General features: G+C 42.5%; 1 protein-coding gene across 2 annotated transcripts in view; it reads right to left on the reverse strand.

Moving 5' to 3' along the window:
- The window catches only part of LOC111577313 (ephrin type-B receptor 1-B), a 162829-nt gene that overhangs the window by 49110 nt on the left and 93191 nt on the right, over nucleotides 1-20528 (reverse strand). For both annotated transcript variants that reach the window (XM_055014569.1, XM_055014568.1), the window contains exons 4-5: nucleotides 12817-12972; nucleotides 5156-5491 (exon numbers count right to left, since the gene is read on the reverse strand). In XM_055014569.1, coding sequence (XP_054870544.1) covers nucleotides 5156-5491; nucleotides 12817-12972 — 492 coding nt within the window. The remainder of the gene's footprint in view (nucleotides 1-5155; nucleotides 5492-12816; nucleotides 12973-20528) is intronic.

Raw genomic sequence — 20528 nt, forward strand, 5'->3', positions numbered from 1 at the left:
GAAGCAGAGAGTGTCTCCTACTCTTTAAATTAAACCATATGACACAAAATACCAATTTTTTCCCATGGCTAACACAGATTAATATGGCTAAATTCAGGCCAGGTGTGAATGATGGCCTTAGAGGGGGCAGTATATAACCTTTGTGTGTCTGTATCTATGTGTGTGCATCTCTTGGAGAGCAAAGGCCGTGAATGAACTCCTAAATCACACTATTGATCAGTCCTTCCTCCAGACAGACGCTGGGATCGAGGGCAGTTAAATGGCCTCTTTCGTGATTCACACTAAATCCCTTCAAACACTCCTCCCCTCACCTCCATTATTCCCTCCTCTCCTCCTCATCCACACTCTTCTTTTCCTCCTCTCACCCTCGTCTTCTCATGGCCAATTTACACCATAACCCTCCTAACTACTGCTGTGCAGTGTTTTCTAGGTGGGCATCGTTTTTCCTTGATCTTACGTGAGTCTACACCAAAGCCCTGTCAAGTTGAAAAGGCAAAGACTGCCCTGATTCAAGCACAAACTTTTTCTTTCCTAAATAAAGGCCTACATCACCAATCTGTGCTCATGGGTGGACATTGTTAAAGGGCTGGAAAGGTAATAATATACAATTACCCTTGTTACCAGCATATGTTTCATGGAAGGCTTTTTTGAGCTGAGACGCAGTTCTTCTTGTTTTTGCTGGACCCAAAAATGTATTGTTATCTGTAAGTTTTGGGATTCTATTTTGTTCTGTTCTCTACTAGTTATAATATTGTATTTGTGGTTGTTAATCTAAAGGGTGTAAATGTAGATAGGGTTAAAAATAGGTGAAATGGTCCTTTAAACAGAGATGCACTGCAACATGATGGATGCAAGATGCCCATATTTTCATAACAGTGACAACCACAAATTTTGTGCAGATACTGAGTGCCTGTACAAATGCATTTGCAATGTATTTTATATTAAGCAGAGGGATTTAAAATAGACAGTGAGCAGTGCATCCTACCTTTAACTGTGCAAACTTCTTTATAAACAAAGATAAACCAAAATATGGTAAATATATACGTATATGTATGTATGTATGTATGTATTTAAGTTCTCTATTAAGGGCCGTAAGGTGCTATATTATACGCACATATATATATACACAGTAATCTTAGAGTTGTTTATCTGTTTAGTCCCAAGTGCCATCTTTTGATTTTGTCTCATGCTGAAAGGTTAACTCTAGCTTATTTCAGCCTGGCACATATTCCTATTACGGTGGCTCTATTTGTTATGCCTTTAATCCACCTCTAATGTAGATATTCAGGTAAATAAAGAGTTGCACAAAAGTGAGAGAAAACAAAACATATTGAGGCAACTAGTGTGAGGCCCTGACAGCTTTTCAGAAACTGTGATTTTTACATGAATCTTTTTAAACATTTGGTTTTCAGTCTGCAAGAGATGAAACAGACATTAGCCATGTGGCGTGCCTATTTTTCTAACTGCATCTCAATCTGGGACATCTTGCCAGCTGACCTAATCCCCTGCAGCAGTTTGTTTCTGTGTATGAGACTGTGTATAGCTTTTCACTTAGTCTGTGTTCGTGCTAGAGAGAAAATAGCAAACAAGATATCTAGTATATAGGATTACTTTTGCAACTTTCTGTTGTAATAATCTTTTACTTATCCTATGAAGCACTGGTCACTTGGTCTGGCTGATGTTGGGTTTTTCTTCCAGGTGCTTTGGGGGAAATGAAACCCCAATCGTCAAGATGTTTAGCAAACTTACAAGTTCATGCAGCTGGGATTACTGGAATCCCACTCCTTGCAGGAAAAGTTTTGCTCTTCAACCAACATAGCAGAGCAGTGACCACCATTTTCTTGAGGTATACTACTTTTCTGCCTTCAGCCTCCATGACTCACATCCAATTTGATTTAGCTCCTTCTCTGTGTACTCCAGGTCAAAAAAATATGGCCAACCATTAAACTGAAACAACCTACTGTCATCCTCATAATGGGTAATCCACGATTGCATTTAGCTTTAGAGTTTCCAGAACGTCATCCCCAAATGTTGTAGCACCAGCATCCATGGATGAATACGTCAGTGATGAGGTCAACTGGCAAGCACCACCATTTGAGATCGCTCAAGCACTTAGCAAAATGTCCATTCCAAGTGGCTACTTTTGGTCAAATTTTAAAACAAACATTTTAAAATAAATAAATAAATAAATAAATAAATAAATAAATAAATAAATAAATAAATAAAATTTTATATATACACACACACACACACACACATATATATATATATATATATATATATATATATATATATATATATATATATATATATATATGTTTAAATAGCGAAAATTATAGTATTATGTAGTATCAGTTAAGATTGGCATGAAGACCTTATTGTATGAATGATGACTGACACTGCATTCGGAAGTGACATGTTCCTCTGAGCCTAGTTTTAAAGAATACAAAGACCTCTTCTGTTGTCAGTTTGTCACAAAAATGGAATCATGCTTTCTTGCTGCATGCAATGTTTATTTTTTGCGAACACCCAAAAACAGAGACTTGTATTTTAAGAGTGTCTTTGCTTTCCGTGTTCGAAGTCCATCGTAAACATTAATTCCTTCTGGATACTTCCGTGTCACCAGTGGCCCACTACTGAAACCCCCTGTCGAAGCCAGGAACAGCGCAATTACCTGGCGACAAAGGGGCCACATAGGGCTGGACATAGGCTTGGCAGATTACTGGCAGACACCTCATTACTGCAGCAGGCTTCAACAATAGGCCTGGGCATTGCTTCTTCTACATCCATCTGTCAAGTGTACTATTAGCCTGTCAAATGGGGACAGTCAGCACCATTAGGCCACCTTGATAATCAGACCTATTTACTCCCTCATTTTCCTCTCCTTCACTGTCACACTCCCTCAGTCTGGTAGGGAAAAAAAGCACTCCATTTCTCCACCCTGCCTTGTCTTTCCTTCCACTCCTCCCATGACTCATTGTCAGAAAAAGAAGAGTTCAGTTGGTCATTATATTCTTCTGAGAGTCGTCGTAATCAAATGCGGTATGCCCTCTACCAACGGGGCAAATTTAATTTCAAAATGTACTCCTATACAAAAAGGATCCAGATAAAGCAATTACTATTTCACTGGTCTTTGAGATACATTTAAAGTAAGTTCATTCTACAATTAAAGTGATAAAAGGGACCGAATTGGAATCCATTTGACATTACATATTTCATCATTGGATCAGACTATATATTTGCCATCGCTCATCTGTACAGAAAAGGAAGCATGACACAAAGTATCAAAGCGCACGGCCAACTAAAGGTTACAAGGACAAGCTTCCCAACTTGTCGCTCTTTCCCTGTAAGAATCTTTGGACTGACAGCCCCTTGTCTTTCACCACACAGAAACTCCACTTTACGTCAGTTACTAAGTCCCACAAGCTGTGATCTTCACGGTCCATCCCATCCACAAGAAGAGAAAAATGAAGAGGGCCTCATTTAAATTTTTCACTTGGTCAGTACTTGTCCCTCGATAGGAGCCTCTGTGTACAAGTCAAAGATCTACAAAAGCATGAAAACACTGCAGCAAAAAAGGACCATCGAAGACAATATCCTCGAACTGTCATTTCCATTGGCTGGGCTCGGATCCCACCACAGACACAGTTGGAGGATGAGTTCACACAATGCAAGTACAACACTATAGAGAGATGACTGGGAGAGAGCGAGAGGGAACGATAACACCATGAAGGTAATTTCCATTCCCTCGGCACAGATCCATCAAAGGGGAAGTCAGGGAATACACACACACACACACACACACACACACACATGCACACACACACACACACACACACACACACACACACACACACACACACACACACACACACACACACACACACACACACACACACGCACACAAACGCAAACATGCAGAGACAGACAAGGAGAGAGCAGGGGTGAAGAATACTTCACTCTGGCCAGAAAACAGCAGCTCTCCATGCATCTATCTTGGGTTTGTCTCTTCCAATCTGACAGCTGAGTAAGAGCTGAGCTTCCAGGGCTGTTTTGTAGCTCTAAAGGTGTGTTCAGCGTTTCTCTGTCTGCTTTTGGTTAAGCTAAGAACAATACAACAAATAAATGGGAGGCTTCGTGGCTCATACAAAATATCAAAATTTGAAGTGAGTCAGATTTTTAAAAACTAGAGAATGAAGTAAAACGTTGTTTTTCAGACAACAGCCAGTTTGTAAAAATCTGGAGCTTTACTTAGAGGTTTCAGTTGGAGTGGTGTAGCCTTCAGCTAGGGGAGAAATGCTTTGCTGCTGAACGACACTGCTCTCAAAACAAAGTCTCGTTAAACAAAGACAAAGGGAAAAAAAGCCCACACACAACACAACAACAACAAAGGAACATGTCAGTCTCTGAATCAATCATCCTTCAACTGCCAGATGGGAAACCTTAGTAAAAGAATTTTAAAAATGACTTATGTGTTCTTTGTAGAGGGATGATTACCTTTACCAATGTTAAAAAGCCAGAATTTCTGCAATGCCCTGAGAGAAATGCAAACTCAGGTTATTCCCATCATAGGATTTGATGTGTAAACAAACTACAAAGGAAAAGAGGGATGGTGCAGTGAATTGTGCTCGTCCAAACGCAAAATCTACCGTGCTGTGTCTTGGGTCTAGGTGTGAACTCCTGGAACTGTGTTTTCAAAATGGGAAAGTCATTACTTTGATTTAGAGATGGAAGGCCTAGAATGAGAGCATGTATCCTCACCTAACCATGTTCCCTCACTCTTCAAGCCCTCATTATTCACAGTGAAGCAATGCGAAATCGTAGTAGCCCTGGAGTCTGCTAAGCCATGGAGTGTGAATCTGAAATGCGCAGTGTGCAAGATGATCCTCTTTTGAGGTGCAATGATTCACATTTTTACAATAATAGCACTTTTTTTTTTCAAATGGAAAATGAAATAGAACTACTTATTCAAAAGGGAACCCAGATTTTTTACAGAGAAGAAATACTTAAAAACACAACAATGCCAGTAAAGGAAGTTACATGATGTTATTGTAGACGGATAAGGACAGTCGTCATCATCATCATCACTATCATCATCATCCCAGCCACCACATCATCATTATGATCATCACACCTAGCAGCAGCGAGCACTTACCAGCCTGGTTGGTGGTGATGTCTATGGAGACGTGCTGTGCTGGGTATGGGCTCTTATTGCTGACGCCATTGACCGCCTGTATCTCGAAGCTGTAGAGGGTGTGAGCCCACAGGTTGCTGATGAACACCCTGGTGTCTGTCAGGCCCAGCTGTCGGGGAACAAAATCCACGTTGTCATCGCAGTGGGAACAGGAGCGCCGGTCGGCTCGGCACTTCTTGCACACTATGTTGTAGACGACGTCATCGCGGCCGCCCGTCTCCCTGGGAGCGTGCCACTCTAGGATCACTGAGGTCTCATTCACGATGGAGATCACATTTCTTGGGCTGGATGGGACGCCTGTAGACAAACATTGAAATCATGTGAGCCAGACTCCTGTGTATCTACAGTCTTTAAAGTTCATTTTTGTATCAGAAAACATTTTTAGTGAAGCCATCATCATCCTTAAATCAAAACAGCACACTGCTTGTAAAGAAAAAAGAAAACAGTTTCATGTATTTGTGACCAGTAATTTAGTCATTTCACAACACTAATAAATATAAGTGCTGTCGTCCAAGAGCAACTTGTCTTTTTCTTATTTTTCTACATCTTCAGCACAATGGGAATGCTAATTTATTCCATTCACACCCAGAGAGATCATACAGCGAAACATTTGTGTCTATCAAACATTGGTTATTTAGCAAAATGCAGTGTTGCATGGAGTATTCTTATCCAAGTGGCTCTGGAGATTCACGCTCCCATTCACTCCCTCATAGCCCGCAGCTGGAGCAGAACCTCAAAGACAATATTCAGAAAGAAATCGAGAAATAATAAAACTATTGTTTTGCTTGAGTGGTGGCTTAATATTAGGGTGCAGAAAAGTGGCTCGTTCAGCCTCCTGCAATTGGAGCACAATTCTTTATGAGTTCAGATCTGTTCAAATGGCAGTGCAGAATTTTGCTCTGCGGAGAATCTGTGTCCCTCCGGCTGCTAAGAGGCAGCTCTTCTCAGATACCAGACAAAGCAGAAACTCGCCAAAGCCCTTAGTCAGTGCTGCTTAATTCGAGTGAGGCAGCCCTGCAGAGCTGATCTGGTACCAATTTATCCTCCATAAAGCCTGACCTTTTTTATTAAAAGAGAAGTTAAACTGACCCATTTCCAGATCCATGACGACTGTGAAACTAAAAATTCACTCAATACTAAAAACCCTTTGAGTTATTACTTAGCTCTCTAACATTATATGTCCCCTTCTTCATGTTGTTTTTTTTTTAATCCAATCAGAAAAATATGATACCGAGAGGATTATATATAGATTTTTAAGCATATTGCACTATAGATTCATGTTTCTATGGGAGCAGAGCAGACAGTGACTGCAGTCAACACAGACATAATTAATCATTGTTGCTGCAAGCCATGTAGGATTGACCTGGTGAGCTGGGACAAAGTGGCAGAACCCATAAGGGTCAGCGATAGGAAGGGCGTGAACTCTATAGTGTGATTATTATGGTCAGACTGAGAGGACAGCTCCTGCTCCATATACAGGGTCAAATGGCACATAATTTGGTCCTTGGATACTAGCAGATGCACTGTATGTGGAGAGACAATATGGCGAAAAGGGGCGTGTGAGAGGGAATTGGAAGCACTTTAGCTCTTTCCTTTGGGAACTGCACAATAGGCACTTCACGTGTTACTCGCACAGCATGTATTCTCCGTATCATCCATCACCAACATGCACTAGGCCCCAAACTTGCATTGCTGGGGGAAACAAAATAATACACATCTGCTCATGTGGAAAATACATGCGACACAAATATGCATGCCTGAACTATCTGTTTTTATGTGTTCGTGTCTGTTTGTATCAATGTATCAATACAACATTTGGGAGGGGAAAAAAAAATAAGGTCTGGCTGCTGTGTCATATTCCAGTTACAACCACGCTCCATATATACAGGGACAGCAGAAATCAGACATGACTGCCACCTAACCAGTCATTTTCAGACTATTATTGCAGCGCTTGGCTGTCTCGATATGTCATTGGTTTTAATTTGTTGAGGAATTAACTTACAGGCTCTTATTTTGCTCATATTCGTTTGGCTATGACATTCAGATTACGTTGTGCTCACATACATTTTCCTTTCTTTTAATTACAGGAGCAATACATTATTTATCCAAGCAGGCCTCGACATGTTTGTAACACACCACAATAAAAGCTCTATTTTAATGGTGCAATCACACTAACACGTGGCTAGTCATTTGCACAAGAGCAGTGAGGCTGTATCAGCGCACGTGTGCTTTTCTGCAATATGGCCAACTGCATTATGCACAAAAGAGTCTGGTGAAGAGCAACGTGAATAGGACTGGTGCAGCCAGTCACATTATTTATTTCATATCCTTTAAACAGATGTGGCAATCACAGTGGCACATTACGATACTGGCAGACTAAATCAGCGAGAGAGAGCAAACATGAACGCCGTTTCCCAGAAATCCCAGAACAGCCCAGCAGAAATGAACAACAAAGGAAATAAAGAGCCAGATGATGTGCCTGCTTAAGTTGAATTAATGGGGATACTGAGAGTCTGGTCACCTTGTTTTGCACTCACAATGAATGTACTGAACACACAGCTGCACAGTTACTTTCTGTTTACATGCAACAATGATGTCTTGGGTGCCAAAACTGTATGTCTAGGAGTATCCAGTATAAGATGTTGGCATGGCTGCCACATAATAACCCTTTTTCTATTGTTTTTTACTCCCTTTACATTTCATCACAATGTAACTCTGTGCTGTCATATTTTATTGTAATTGTAAATGTATGATAAAAACTTTAAACTGATTATCTCAAGCATGAAGCAGAAATCAAGTGCTGCGATGACCATCCATGTGTTCTTACCCATGCGTATTCCGTAGTCACTACAAAATGATGACATGAGTGCTCGGGGCTTATGGGTTGGACCACACCCCTGCCTTCAGTTCGAGCTCAGCTGCACACTTGTAAAGTTTCGTTATCTTGCACAACTGCATTGCTGTCATGTTTACAAAATCTATCCACAGAAATCCAGACAGACACACAGATAAACACCTGCCAAAGTAATCATAACTGCCTTTGTTGTAGTTCCCACAACAATAGGTGTTGCCAGGATCACATTTTACCACGATGACACATACACGCAGACTCCCAAGGTAAAACCATACCAGCCACACTGGTAATTACACAACATGGATAGACCTACCCAACGTATCAGCACCGTATCCAAATTATAAGGTGAGACTGAGCTAAAAAGAGAAAGTTATGTCTAGGGTGAAATAACCAGATTTTTTTATTTTTTTTTTTTTTAATTTTATTTTTTTTACAAATTGTGTTTTTTAGGCATGTGGCACATTTCTTGTAATCCTTTGTACTATAAAAACTACTTTTTGGACAAAGCCCATGTCAAGGTCAAGCTATTACCAATATATCATTGCTTGCATCAGTCTTTGCAGGAATAAAGGACAAAAAAAAACAAGCAAATTGTTTACTTCATCTATGGGCAAATAGATACAGAAGCTGGGGAATAAAAGGAGATCACTTTTAAAGTAAAACATAAAAGAAGCATATGTCCTTACAATAAGGAGTATGTGTAATTGTGTTGTGCTACCTTGCGTTTTTTAACTCATTAAAAGTAAGTAAAAATGGCCTTTGGCAAGAAACACATTACTATTCTGCAATATCATTACATGCATTATCTTTTCAGTTATAATTACTATGCCATGCCACTCCTCCTCATATGTTTTCAATGCACTTACAGACGGTTACGCTTTGCTGACCTGGGCTTTAAGGTGCCACCTGGGCTGTAAAAGACCGCAACCCAGTTTTCTCTCCCGCCTGCTAACAGAAAAGGCACCCTAGCGCCCAAAATAAAAACGTCGACACATTGTTTACTCATCCACTCTTTGAGTGGTCCAAGGCCAGTGCTTCTCTTCTTTCGAACTGTTTGTTTTTATGATGTGAAACAGGCCTCGAGGGACCAACAGAAGGTCCCTGTGTGGAGATACTGATCACAGCCAGAGAAGCTGGGAGACAGAAAGAGGGCTTGTGTGGGCTGGTGAGACATGAAATAAAGCATGTTATAAAGACTAATACTGTGTTTCTGAGAGACTGTAGGAGACATAGACTGTTGGTGTCTGTGTTGAGCAGCCCAAGAGATATGGGTGATTTTATGACGACTTATCTGAAGGGATACGGTTGGAATCCGCTGCAGGATAATCTACACACCTACTTTACTCTCTAACTTTGAATGCTTTATGAGCATGACTATGCATGTATTAAGCTTCAGATGTGGCAGAAACTGGAGTAATTTTGAACATGTGTGTGCATGCATGTACAGTCTGGAGCATTATGTCTTCCCAGCCAGTTCAGGGATTAGAGTAGGCCAGACAATTACTTTGACTTAGCGCCATTTACTACTGCATTACAGAGAGAGGAAACTGGCCAGCTGACGGCTGAGGTGTGGGAAGCACCCTCAACTGACTCCAGAGGCGAAGTAAGAAGAAGAAAAGAAAAAAAAAAAACTTTCGACAAAGGAGAAGAATATTTATGCACTTTGACGGCTCACTCTCTGTTCTCTTTGAAAAAAAGAAGAGAGGCAGTGAATAAAAGAGCAAAGGAAAAAAAGCTAAATGGGATGATGAGTAGAATGGAAAAACAGTCTTCAGTCAGGAATTTTGATGGGGTTTGTTCGTATTACAAGGCACAGACAGTGATTGAAACGGCTCAAGGAGGCTTTCAGGGGACAGGCCACAGATATGAGTATTGAGTGAGAGCCACAAGATTCAGAGCCAATGTGGTACAGATCAGGAATGTAGAAATTCATCGAAGCCATACTATTTTCCCCTCTCATTCCCTATATTTATGTTGATTCAATTACATTCTAAAGATGTTAGCCATGAATTGGTTAGTGGCTGGCAATGGTAGTTTCCAAGATGCTTACGCAGCATGTTTATTTATTTATTTTTTTACATGACATCCTACTGTGCCTCACTTGGACTCTCATATCATGTGTTACTATGAGCTATGTGTCGAGATTCCCCACACAGCTTTTATCGTTTCAGTTCAGACTAAATCTTCAAATGTACATATTGAAATCTGACACTGACACATCCCTCCCACTGTGTTGATTGGATTGGTTCTCTGTCTTTGACATTTGTCCTACCCCCCCCCCTCCACTACCTTTCTTTCTCCAAGATTCCTCACACCAGGAAGCTCCATCACTGCATTCCCACTCCCCTATGGACCAATAAGCACTGGTTTCACCGCTTGACTCCCCTCAGTTACCACTCAACTTGTCAGTCTCCTCCTCTGACTCACACATTGAGAGAAACCCACTGGCCCAGCATGCCGGAGCTGGCTGGCCTCCCCCCACCGATCCATTCTCACATGTACACATTAACTCTTTTTCACACATGTACACCCGTGAGGAAGGAGAGGTACGTCAGACTGGGGCCTGGAGCCTGGACCAGGAATGGATGGAGTGAAATGCAAACCACTGTCCCCAAAGTCCTACACTGTGCTGGGTAGCCTAGCTGAGAGGAGTGAGCTTCACACTGTGAGACAGAACACTTGTGGTGTTCCTCCCCTCGGGCATAGATTGGAGCCAGTACAAGACAGAAGAATGGGAAAAAGGAAGGAGTGGGAGGTGGAGGGGTAGTTTGAAGTGCATCCCAGGCTTGGCATATTCATATCCCTGAAGGAGAAGGGTGGTGGGCATGGGGGATGTAGCATGAGCCCCCCTGCTGACAGAGCCAGGCGCCGGACAATCCATCAGCAAGCTAATCAGACTGATCTGGAGCATACAGGGACCCGGGCCTCTGACAATGGCAAGAAGCGCTTAAGCTACAGCTTCTGCTGCTACAGAGTGGCCTGATTTAAGCTACTCTAGCAGTGCGTTTATCAGGACCCACAGTATTAAAGAGATTCTTGATGATCTCACTGGCCTCCCTGCTGAGATCTCGGGCACCCAGAGCATCAAGCTCAGCTGCTACTGTATGTTTCAACCTTCAGAGAAAGCTTTGAATATGCTGTTGCAAGAGAACTCAGTTAACACAAATTGTGGGGCCACTGAAGTTGGTTTAAGATGTTAATGTTAAAAGGGGGAGTTGAAAAAAAAAATCTCAGTAGGACATTTAAAATGCATGCATGAGAAATAAAAGCTTTTTCACAGAATTGGAATACAGCCTGTTGTAATGAATATTTTACTTCGTAGTGGACTGTGTAATTGTGATTGTAATAGTTGGCTTTTTTTCCTTTTTGAACAATTATGTAACTGAATACCTGGGATGTGTTATCAAAAAACAGTCTAGCCTAAACATTAAGGTGTAGAGAGGACTTTAGTTCAGCACAAAATGAAAGGAAAAGTGTGGAGCAGAAGAAGAAGGGGCCGAATTAACAGAGAAGATGAGACCCAAAAAATTGAGAACAGAAAAAAGTAGCAGGCTGCAATGGGGAATGGAGCATAGACCGTTGGGATCTCTTCAAAAATAATCAGTGGGGAGCTGTTGTGGAGATTGCTTGGGGAAAATTCAAGGCCTCAAGGTAGAGACAGATGCTAGAGCTGATGGAACAATCGCCAATTCACCAGAGTGACGTAGCGTACCATGGGGGAAGAGAAAACTCAAGGTGAAAAAGGGGTGTCATCCACTGAGAACATCTGAAGCCGAAAGGTGTGGATGACTACACTTGGGAAGCATTCAGAGACAGACAGCCATGCAGCATTGGGCATCCTCTGCAGCTTTAAGGCATTTATTCAAAATGAAAAAAACAACAGCATGGCAAATGAGGTGCAATGAGTACAGGTTTTAGGTGTCAAGGCTATGCAGCTGCTAACCGATTTGGAAAGTAGTGCGGTCCTGAGCCCATTCCTGGGGCCAATTAACTAGGTCTATGTGAATAAATCAAGACTAAATGAATACATAACCACACCAATAATGCTTCCAGGTCTGCTGCTGTGAGGAGAACAAACCATTAAGATGGTCCCCAGTGGCGGCGAAGGAAGAGAGGTAAACAAACTTTTTGGGGTCTAACAGCGCTCTCCTTCTGTGCAACCGCACGTCAGCAGGGACAACAGGAAGGCTTAGCATATTGCTTTTACATCATATTAAGATAACTATGATGCTGCGAGAGGCCTTATTGGATCTCCAGCGGATAACGGCAGGACAGTGTCGAAGCTTCACAGCATCTGCCTGAGTAATTAGGACTTCAGGGGATGATACCAGACAGAAAGTAAGAACAACGGCAGAAAAGAGGAACAGGAAGACAGACGGAAAGAGGGAGATAACTGGGGGGAAACAGAGAAGAAGCTCACTGGCGCGGTGATGGAGACGTCAGTGATGGAAACCCTGCTATGTGATTATTATTATCAGACAGAAAAGACAACTAGGGGCTGAGACACATGCTCATTTAAAATGCTACTTCATGTGCTGGTTTGATGACAGTGAGACAGAGAAAGAGTGAGACAGAAAAAAAATGATGCTATGAAAATAAAATGGTGTGTATGCGTGACTGGGCTATTCAATATAAATGCCACATATCCATTTACACTATAATGGATAATGCATACATGGATACTCCCGTTCCAGGTTCTTGTCCGACAAGAATGCGATTGTTTGACAGTGTTACAGTGCGTACGCAGTATCATTTATGGTGTACTTACTGGTGCAGGGTTCATCTGGCTGATCGCCGTCCCCACGGTAGTAGCCATTGCGGCACACACAGATGGTGGCAGCCTCAGCTGTGGAGCGGCTGTTAGGAGGGCACTGCAGACAAAGACCTGGACCTTGGGTTGACTTGAAGGTACCTGGTGGGCATGCTGTGACAAAAGAAAAACATGGTCAGGAGAGGAATTGAAAGAAAGAAAAAAAACAAGAACATGCATGAATCAAGCATCTGGGCCTAATATATCCATCTGCCTGAATGGTATGCAGAAATGGAAACAGACTGAGATAGAAAAGAGTCCAAGCTAAACCAGTTCTGGACAGTTTTTTCTAGTTTTGTTCTCATATTGATGAAACAAATTAGACATTAGATGGTAATTAGTGAGTTTTACAGGCTAGGAGCTGGTGTTAATTGTGCTTTATTACACTTGGAAAGAGGCAGGATGTTTCCACTCTTCATGATAAGCTTGGCTAAACAGGTGTGGGCTGTTTGAATTTGAGAATGGTATTAAACTTCTCATATAAGTCTTGGCAAGAAAGGGAATGTTTTACAAAATGTCAAACTCTCGCTTTAATCCTGAGTCTACACTCATATGAATAGTCAGCACAGCAGGTTTGCCTTGCTCTGAAGACCCTGATGTCGTACTGTGTAACAGTTTTAGGCACTGTAGATGTTTTCATTCTCATCCATCACCACGCACCATCAGGGAGGCTCAGACAGGCCTCAAATTCATTCTGCAGCACAACCTCAATTACAAAAATGCAGCCATTGTCATAGTACAAGCTCCAGTGAGAAGAAGAACAAGCAGTACTGCAACAATCACGACGGCACTTGTTTGTGGAGGTTACTGTGATGTGTCAGAGTCCTAAATTTGAAAAGGCCGTCGTGGAGGACAAAGATTATTGTGGTTGATATCACTGCGTCTAAGTGCAAGCAATAACCTAATCCATTTACTCTCATACCCCAAAAGAATACAAAGCTGAAGAGTTTCTGCACCGTGTGGAAGGATTTACTGACTACAATAACTATGATGAATGTCTAATATTTTAGCAGGCTCGCTGATGGGGGAGGAAACGGTGGTGCTGCTGCACTGCAAAGAGGGGAGGGGTTATAAATTTAATGGAACAAGGCTGCGTCTGTTTGCTTGAGTAAAAGACTGTAAAGGCATGACTGTAGATATACATGGAGGGTATACTCATGTGTAACAAACACATGTTTTATTCCTTTTCTCACAGACTGTAACTATAGCTCCAGGAGAATCCCACTGAGAAAATGTGCAGCCAAGATATATACATCATGAAAAAAAGTTTTAATATAGGGTCTGTAGACGAGGATGGAGTTTATCAAATTGATGAGGTATTTTTTGTGCTAACCATTTCAGGTATTAAAAGCAAAAAGGGATTGATTCAATCAGTGTTGCATATTCTTACACAAAATGGTTCTGTTGTATCTTAGAGTCTTTTGTTCCAGCATGAACAGCTCGGTAAACGGAGACTTATTTAAAGCAACAGTGATGAGGAGTTGGTCTCTTTGCCCTCACAGCCAGGTCAAACTGTAGAGAATGGGGCGCTCTATGTGAGAAAAAACCTTTAGACCTTTGTATCAACATGTTTTTGAGATTTAATTAAAAGTGTTATGCTTCATTAAAAATGCACTGAGAGGTTGGGTTTGGAAGATAGAGTCTACTTTACTACGCTGTTACAAGGGCAGGTACCCGCTTTTATGACTGTTCTATTCATACTGTTCAGCCAGCCTCTCTGATGGGCTGTTAGCGATGGATAGAGAGATAAAAAAAAAGGGTAGGAAAAAAATCCAGCAGCAGAGAGACACACACACGTACACAACTCAACCGGCTGCTCAGCCAGTGGCTATTCTTCCAGCTCCTTTTGGTGTGACTGACACACCAGAGGCTAACTCACTGACTTTATGTCTGGTCACACAACACTATCCACACATGACCAGATCCCCACATACAAACACACATACATGACCAGACCACAACAACCACAAACAGCTTATAAAAAACTGCACGCTGCTATGCTGTGGATGCTCCAGAGCTGTTCTGAAACTATGCATGTGTGGAATCATAGTTCTACAGGGTTTGAAAGAGCAATATAAAGGCATCAGTGTTTCTGCAAGGCAGAGTGAGGCTCATTTTTAGTGTGGGAGTAGAAGTTTGCAACCTCTCTTGACTTGTAATACACAGAATCTGTGTGTGACGAGATCAAGCTCCTTCTGATACAAGGACACGGAGACTCTTAAAAGCTCTCTCTGGCCATATGGAAAAGCACAAACCAGCTGCACAGCCATTTTATAAAGCAGTAACTTCCAACGATATCAGAGATTACAAGGCGATAAAACGCAGATCAAAAATTCATTTTTAGCAAGAGAAGGGGAGAGGACTTATGTGTCATCATCTCTGTGGTATAAAACTCAAACATCGGGGGAGGCAGAGAGCCGCATGCATGCAGATGGCCAGCTCACCCAAACAAGCAGCAAACCTTCAAATGCATTGCCTGGCTTTTTATGAAACGGGATCACAATAGGTTGTTCAATGTGTGTTTAATGGGGTGTGAGCTGAATACGTGCGGCCGGTTCTGCCCTCGGGTTGTGTGTTTACAGACAGACAGTAGCCGGCCTGGACACTTGTAAATGGGCAAAAGTGAAGGGAAAAGCAGTGGAAAGGCTGTGCTGATTCAGCTGTGTGAGACAGCAGAGCGGCAAATGTGCCTCAAAGCAAACTTGTGAGCAAAAAGAATGCACACACTCTTATAGGCATCTACACATACTCAGATAAACGTACACACTCCGTAGCCCTGAGAAACCCCCCCGTGTTGTCGTCAGTGCTATCCTCACTTTAAGAATACATTTACTCGACTGATTTACACAGCGACACATGTAACCACTGCTGACCCCGTTAAATGAGATGGCGCACCCACATTTTCCGCCACTTGACTAGAATATGTTCAACAGAACCTGAGATAATTTAATGCCTCTCCTTGGGAAGCTGAAGATGCTACGATCAGCATTACAGGAAGGGAGATAAGTGACAGCCAAGCAAAAACAAACACTGTGCACAAAATGAATGTCCATCTAGATTAGAACACCTACCACTGAGATGAGCCTCTTTCTCTAATTGACACATAATATGGGCACGGATCCTAGCATTAAACTCATTAATTAACTGCTTACTGATCTGCCTCGCCGAACGAGAGGGAGGAAAAACCAGATATGGGCAGAGAGAGAAAGGGAGAACGAGAAAGTGATGTGAATAATCTTAGCAAACCCTCCAAGGTCTCGTTCTAAGGGCAGGCAGCGGTGGGCTGAGTGGCGATATGCTTCGCTGAATTTGGAATTGAGCCCAAAGTCTTTTCCCCTGATTTGTGAATATTTAGATTGGAGGAGGCCAGGAGTTCCTGCGCCATGAAAAAAAAAAAAAAAAAAAAAGCACACAGACCCATCAGTCATCAAATGTGTTGGTTTTCGGGGACAGGAGGGGATTGAACATTAGATCAACAAGCAATTAGTCTCCCCAGTGGGAGAATAACCCACAACTGAACTGGCTGCATGCAGGAGTAAAACATTCATTCCTTTCAAGTGATCCCTACAGGATTCTCTCTGCATTGTTCTCTCCTCCTCTCCTCCTCACTTCTTCTCTGCCCTCACATCTTTTTGTCTGTCCCACTGGTAATGAATCGTTCTCTCGCTTCTCCCACTTTCTTACCCCTTGTTTCTTTCTCGTCTTGAGTGACGGGTTTGAATCTGTGTGAAGGTTGACTGTCTTTGTCTCCAACTCTCCTGTCTCTAGCTCACTCTGCAGTATGTTGACAGAGTTATGGCAGCTGTGGATCACTGCTCGCTACTCATCACAGCCTAACTGTGATGACATCATGTCACAACAAGCCTGACTGGCAGAGACGAGATGATCACCATGATGGTCATTTTCCCAGCCAGTAGTATATTACTGATAGCGATCTACTAACAACTTTGTATATCGCACATTTCTGAATTCAGATTTCACTTGGAGGAAATGTTGATCCTCTTTCTTCACAACAGTAGTGCATTGATTGGCCGGGACAAGTGCTACATGAGAAGATTATATATGAGCAAGTCAGTGTGTGCAATGGCTGATGTGCAGAGCAGGGAGTTAGTGCATAGGGGTTAGACTAAGCAGAATGCTTGCTGAGCGCAAAATACAGTCCACACTGCAGGCAATACATCACACATGGAGGCGCACTGGGACTGTGTCACAGAAGGTGTATGTGTTTAGAATGTGCAGTCGCAAAAAATGTATATAACCCATAAGAATCCGAGGTAATTGGAGATGTGGGATTAGTGAAGGCAGTGCGATAAGAATTACATTAACTTGTCATGCAAGCATCACCAGGTGGGTGTGAGATAAAAATGGAAATGTAGGAATTGCAGGAAAAGCCGATGTAAAGCAATGTGACCAAGTTGGATTTAGAAATGACTTTTCCTACTTAAACCCAATCAAAGTTGCAGTACACTAGGTCCTCCCCTGACTTTTCTGTTGGCATCAGTCTGAAGTAAGTATGAGGTTTTAAACCGGCAGAAATGGCTTGGCAGCAAATTGTGGGAAATGCAATCAAACATGCAGCAGCTGGTGTGGAAAGGTGCTCAAGCGTATATTATATATCTGAGATTTTCTCAAGGAAGTCCCGTTTTGCAATATGAGATATTTATCAGCAATTCTCTACCATTCCAGTACTGACAGAAGTTAAACAAGTCAAAGCTATTCTAACACATTTGCCTGAAATAATCCATGTTTTTCTCAGATATAATTCTGGTTTACTAGCTTTATCTTTGCCATACCAACTCTGTCTGTCTGAGGCTTTAAGGGAGAGAGGTTGCGTGACCCACCGAGGTTGAGAGTTGCCTGCAGTGACCCTTAAGTACAACTCTCAGCCACCCAATACACCCTTAACCCCAACCCTCATCCATCACATGGGATGGATCACAGGCTATAGAGGCTTTGGAGTCATGCACACACCCTCTCACTCACAAACCCTCATGCAGACAGGCTTACGATCAGGTCAAGACCCCAGTTGACCCCTATTTCACTATTTTGTTGCTCAGTCACTCAGAAAGACAGCGCTCTCCCACTCGAACCCACAGGACGCTGCATCCATGCCAAGTGCACGCGTGTAGAGATTTGTTTATGTGTTTAAATCTGAGGATATCAGAGTGGTGGAATGAACACCTTTGTTTGACAGAGGGGACTCAAAACGTGGCAGGACAGCCAACATCTTAAAACAAAAAGGCAATCAGCGCTGCAGCCTATTGGTATTCAGTCTTGCTCTTCTGTCATTGTTCATTTTCCAGCCACAATCCACGTAATGAGCTGCTTTTCCAACCCAGGTGTTCCATTTCTCCACAAGGTCATTGAAAAACACAATACAATTATTCGAGACCAAGGCATGGGTTTGAAACAAAGCCTTGTCAAAATCATCAGAAAATGCCTGCAGGATATTAAAAGTCAGGGTAAACTGCCTTTCAGGGTTATGATTTATTCATTTATAGAAACTGATTTGAGACCAATTTAGCATTTTTCTCATAAACCGTCAGCACAGGTCAGCAGGGACCAGATATCTCAAAGATCTGGGACTCCGAAGAAGTATGGAACGTCTCCCTACTGAGACTGTATCTGTTTTACAAGAAGGCATCCAGAGTTCACAGTGGTGACATCTCTTGCTAAGTCTGGTCAGTGTAAGTTTCCACTATCTCCTGTCATCACCTTCTAATCTCAAAGACAGAGAGAATGTAAAGGAGGGGGATAAGACTGCGGGAGTAGTTTTCTCAGGAATAAAGGGATGGTCAAAAGACAGCATACCTCATCTGCTTTTGTTAAGAGCGGCGGTGCTGAAGAGTTCCGCCCACAGAACACTCCCCCTGGTCATTAATCATCCGTCCATTCTGGCCCTGTCACAGCCTTTCCTCCAAGGTAAAAACATGCAGCTACACCCACAACCACCCACCCACCCACACACACAACTAGCACCTATACACATACATTACACACACACACAGATTTCTCAAACTTTCACACCGCTCATCTTGACATACCTGCTCTCTCGACTAGCTAATACAGCAACGTCTGACGCTGCAGAAACCTCAGTGAACAATACTTAAAGCCCCTGGAGAAAGCTGAGAAATCCTCCAATTAGGGCTGGAACTCAACACAAAGCTATATTGCTGTGGAGTCTTGAATCGCAATAGAATGCAAGGCAATATCTCATACAAAAAACATATATGAAGCAAGGATAAAATAGAAATGTATTAATTTTTGGACATAGAGGCCTTAATTTGGCAAAAATCTAAGCAGTTCTATAGTGCTTATGTATGTCTGTAAAATGGAAACCATGTCTGATTGGCTTCAATAGAGGGCACTGCAGCAGTAAAATAACTAGAAGATGAGCAGTGTCCAGCTGAAGAAAATAAATAGGCCTGTTTGTGATTTCTCCCAAATATTCAGTTTGCTTCACATATGGATATGAAAGCCAACAGTTTGACTGCTAATGCTAATGAGCAGAGTGTGTGTCTGCTAGACACTGAATATAGGGGCACACAATCTCTTCAAATTAAGGTGTGTGTATGTGTGCATGCGCGTGTGTGTGTGTGAGCCTTAACAAACCAGCGAACAATTTAGCAGACAGCCCACGCCCCTGGGCAGGCTGTTACCATGGTAACCTCACAGCCAGTATTTTTTTGGCCCACACTTTCCCTTTGAACAGCCGGCCAATGACAGACCAGCCGACTGGGAAATCTGGCTTACTGAAGGCGCATGCACGAGTTGTGTGTCTGCATGTGCGCAAATGCCTGCTTGTGTGAGTGCACGTGCAAAAATATGAGCCCGATACAGATCAAGAGAGCTATCTAATCTTTTAGCTCCACACAGACTCATCATAACCAAGTGTTGCGTCGGCAGTCGGCTGCTCTGTATCTTGCCTAGCACATTGGCTCAGGTCAGTTTTATTTCCAGGAAGATGCGACCATGTGCCAAGGCACTGGGCATATATTTCAGGATCGAGTAGTGGTCAGAGAGGAGCAAAGGAAAAAGACATAGATAAGACGAGGAGGCATTGGCATTCCAGGAAACTCTGCTGTGCCAATCCATCCCTGGCTGGCAAGGTAGTAGAGAAAATCTGTCCTTCGAAACATATCGCCACTCAGCAGGCAGTTACATGTGCTCGCACCACAATCTACACTGTAATCAGAACCTAACAGGGGACTGACCGGGCTCGTTGCCCACTGCCAACTAACAGAGACAAAACAAGAAGGGGCGAGGAAGACAGAGATGGAGTGTTACTTGATGAGGGGTGAAATCAGTCAAGGGATGTTGTGTGAGCAAGAAGCATTTTATCGTCAGTATTTGATTGCACTATGATTGCACTATTGATTTGATTAATCTAACTTCACTCACATAGCGAACTGGAAAGCCACCCACGTTAGCAGCACATTATTGTGACGTGCGAGGGCCTTCACAAACTTTAGTGTCAAATGAAATACAGCTCAGTCACAGGAAATATCTATTAGGCAATCTCCACTTTACACCCAGAAAATCAGTTGTTGTGTCCTGTGTTGAGCAGTCTGTGGATAGTGACTTGATGATGAAGTAATCATAAATAAGCAGTCGGGGACTTCCTTCAAATACCTTGCAATTGTGTCACAGGGTGAATAAAATACATGTTC

This window comes from Amphiprion ocellaris, chromosome 10 (assembly GCF_022539595.1).
Source record: "Amphiprion ocellaris isolate individual 3 ecotype Okinawa chromosome 10, ASM2253959v1, whole genome shotgun sequence".
Lineage (NCBI taxonomy): Eukaryota > Metazoa > Chordata > Actinopteri > Pomacentridae > Amphiprion > Amphiprion ocellaris.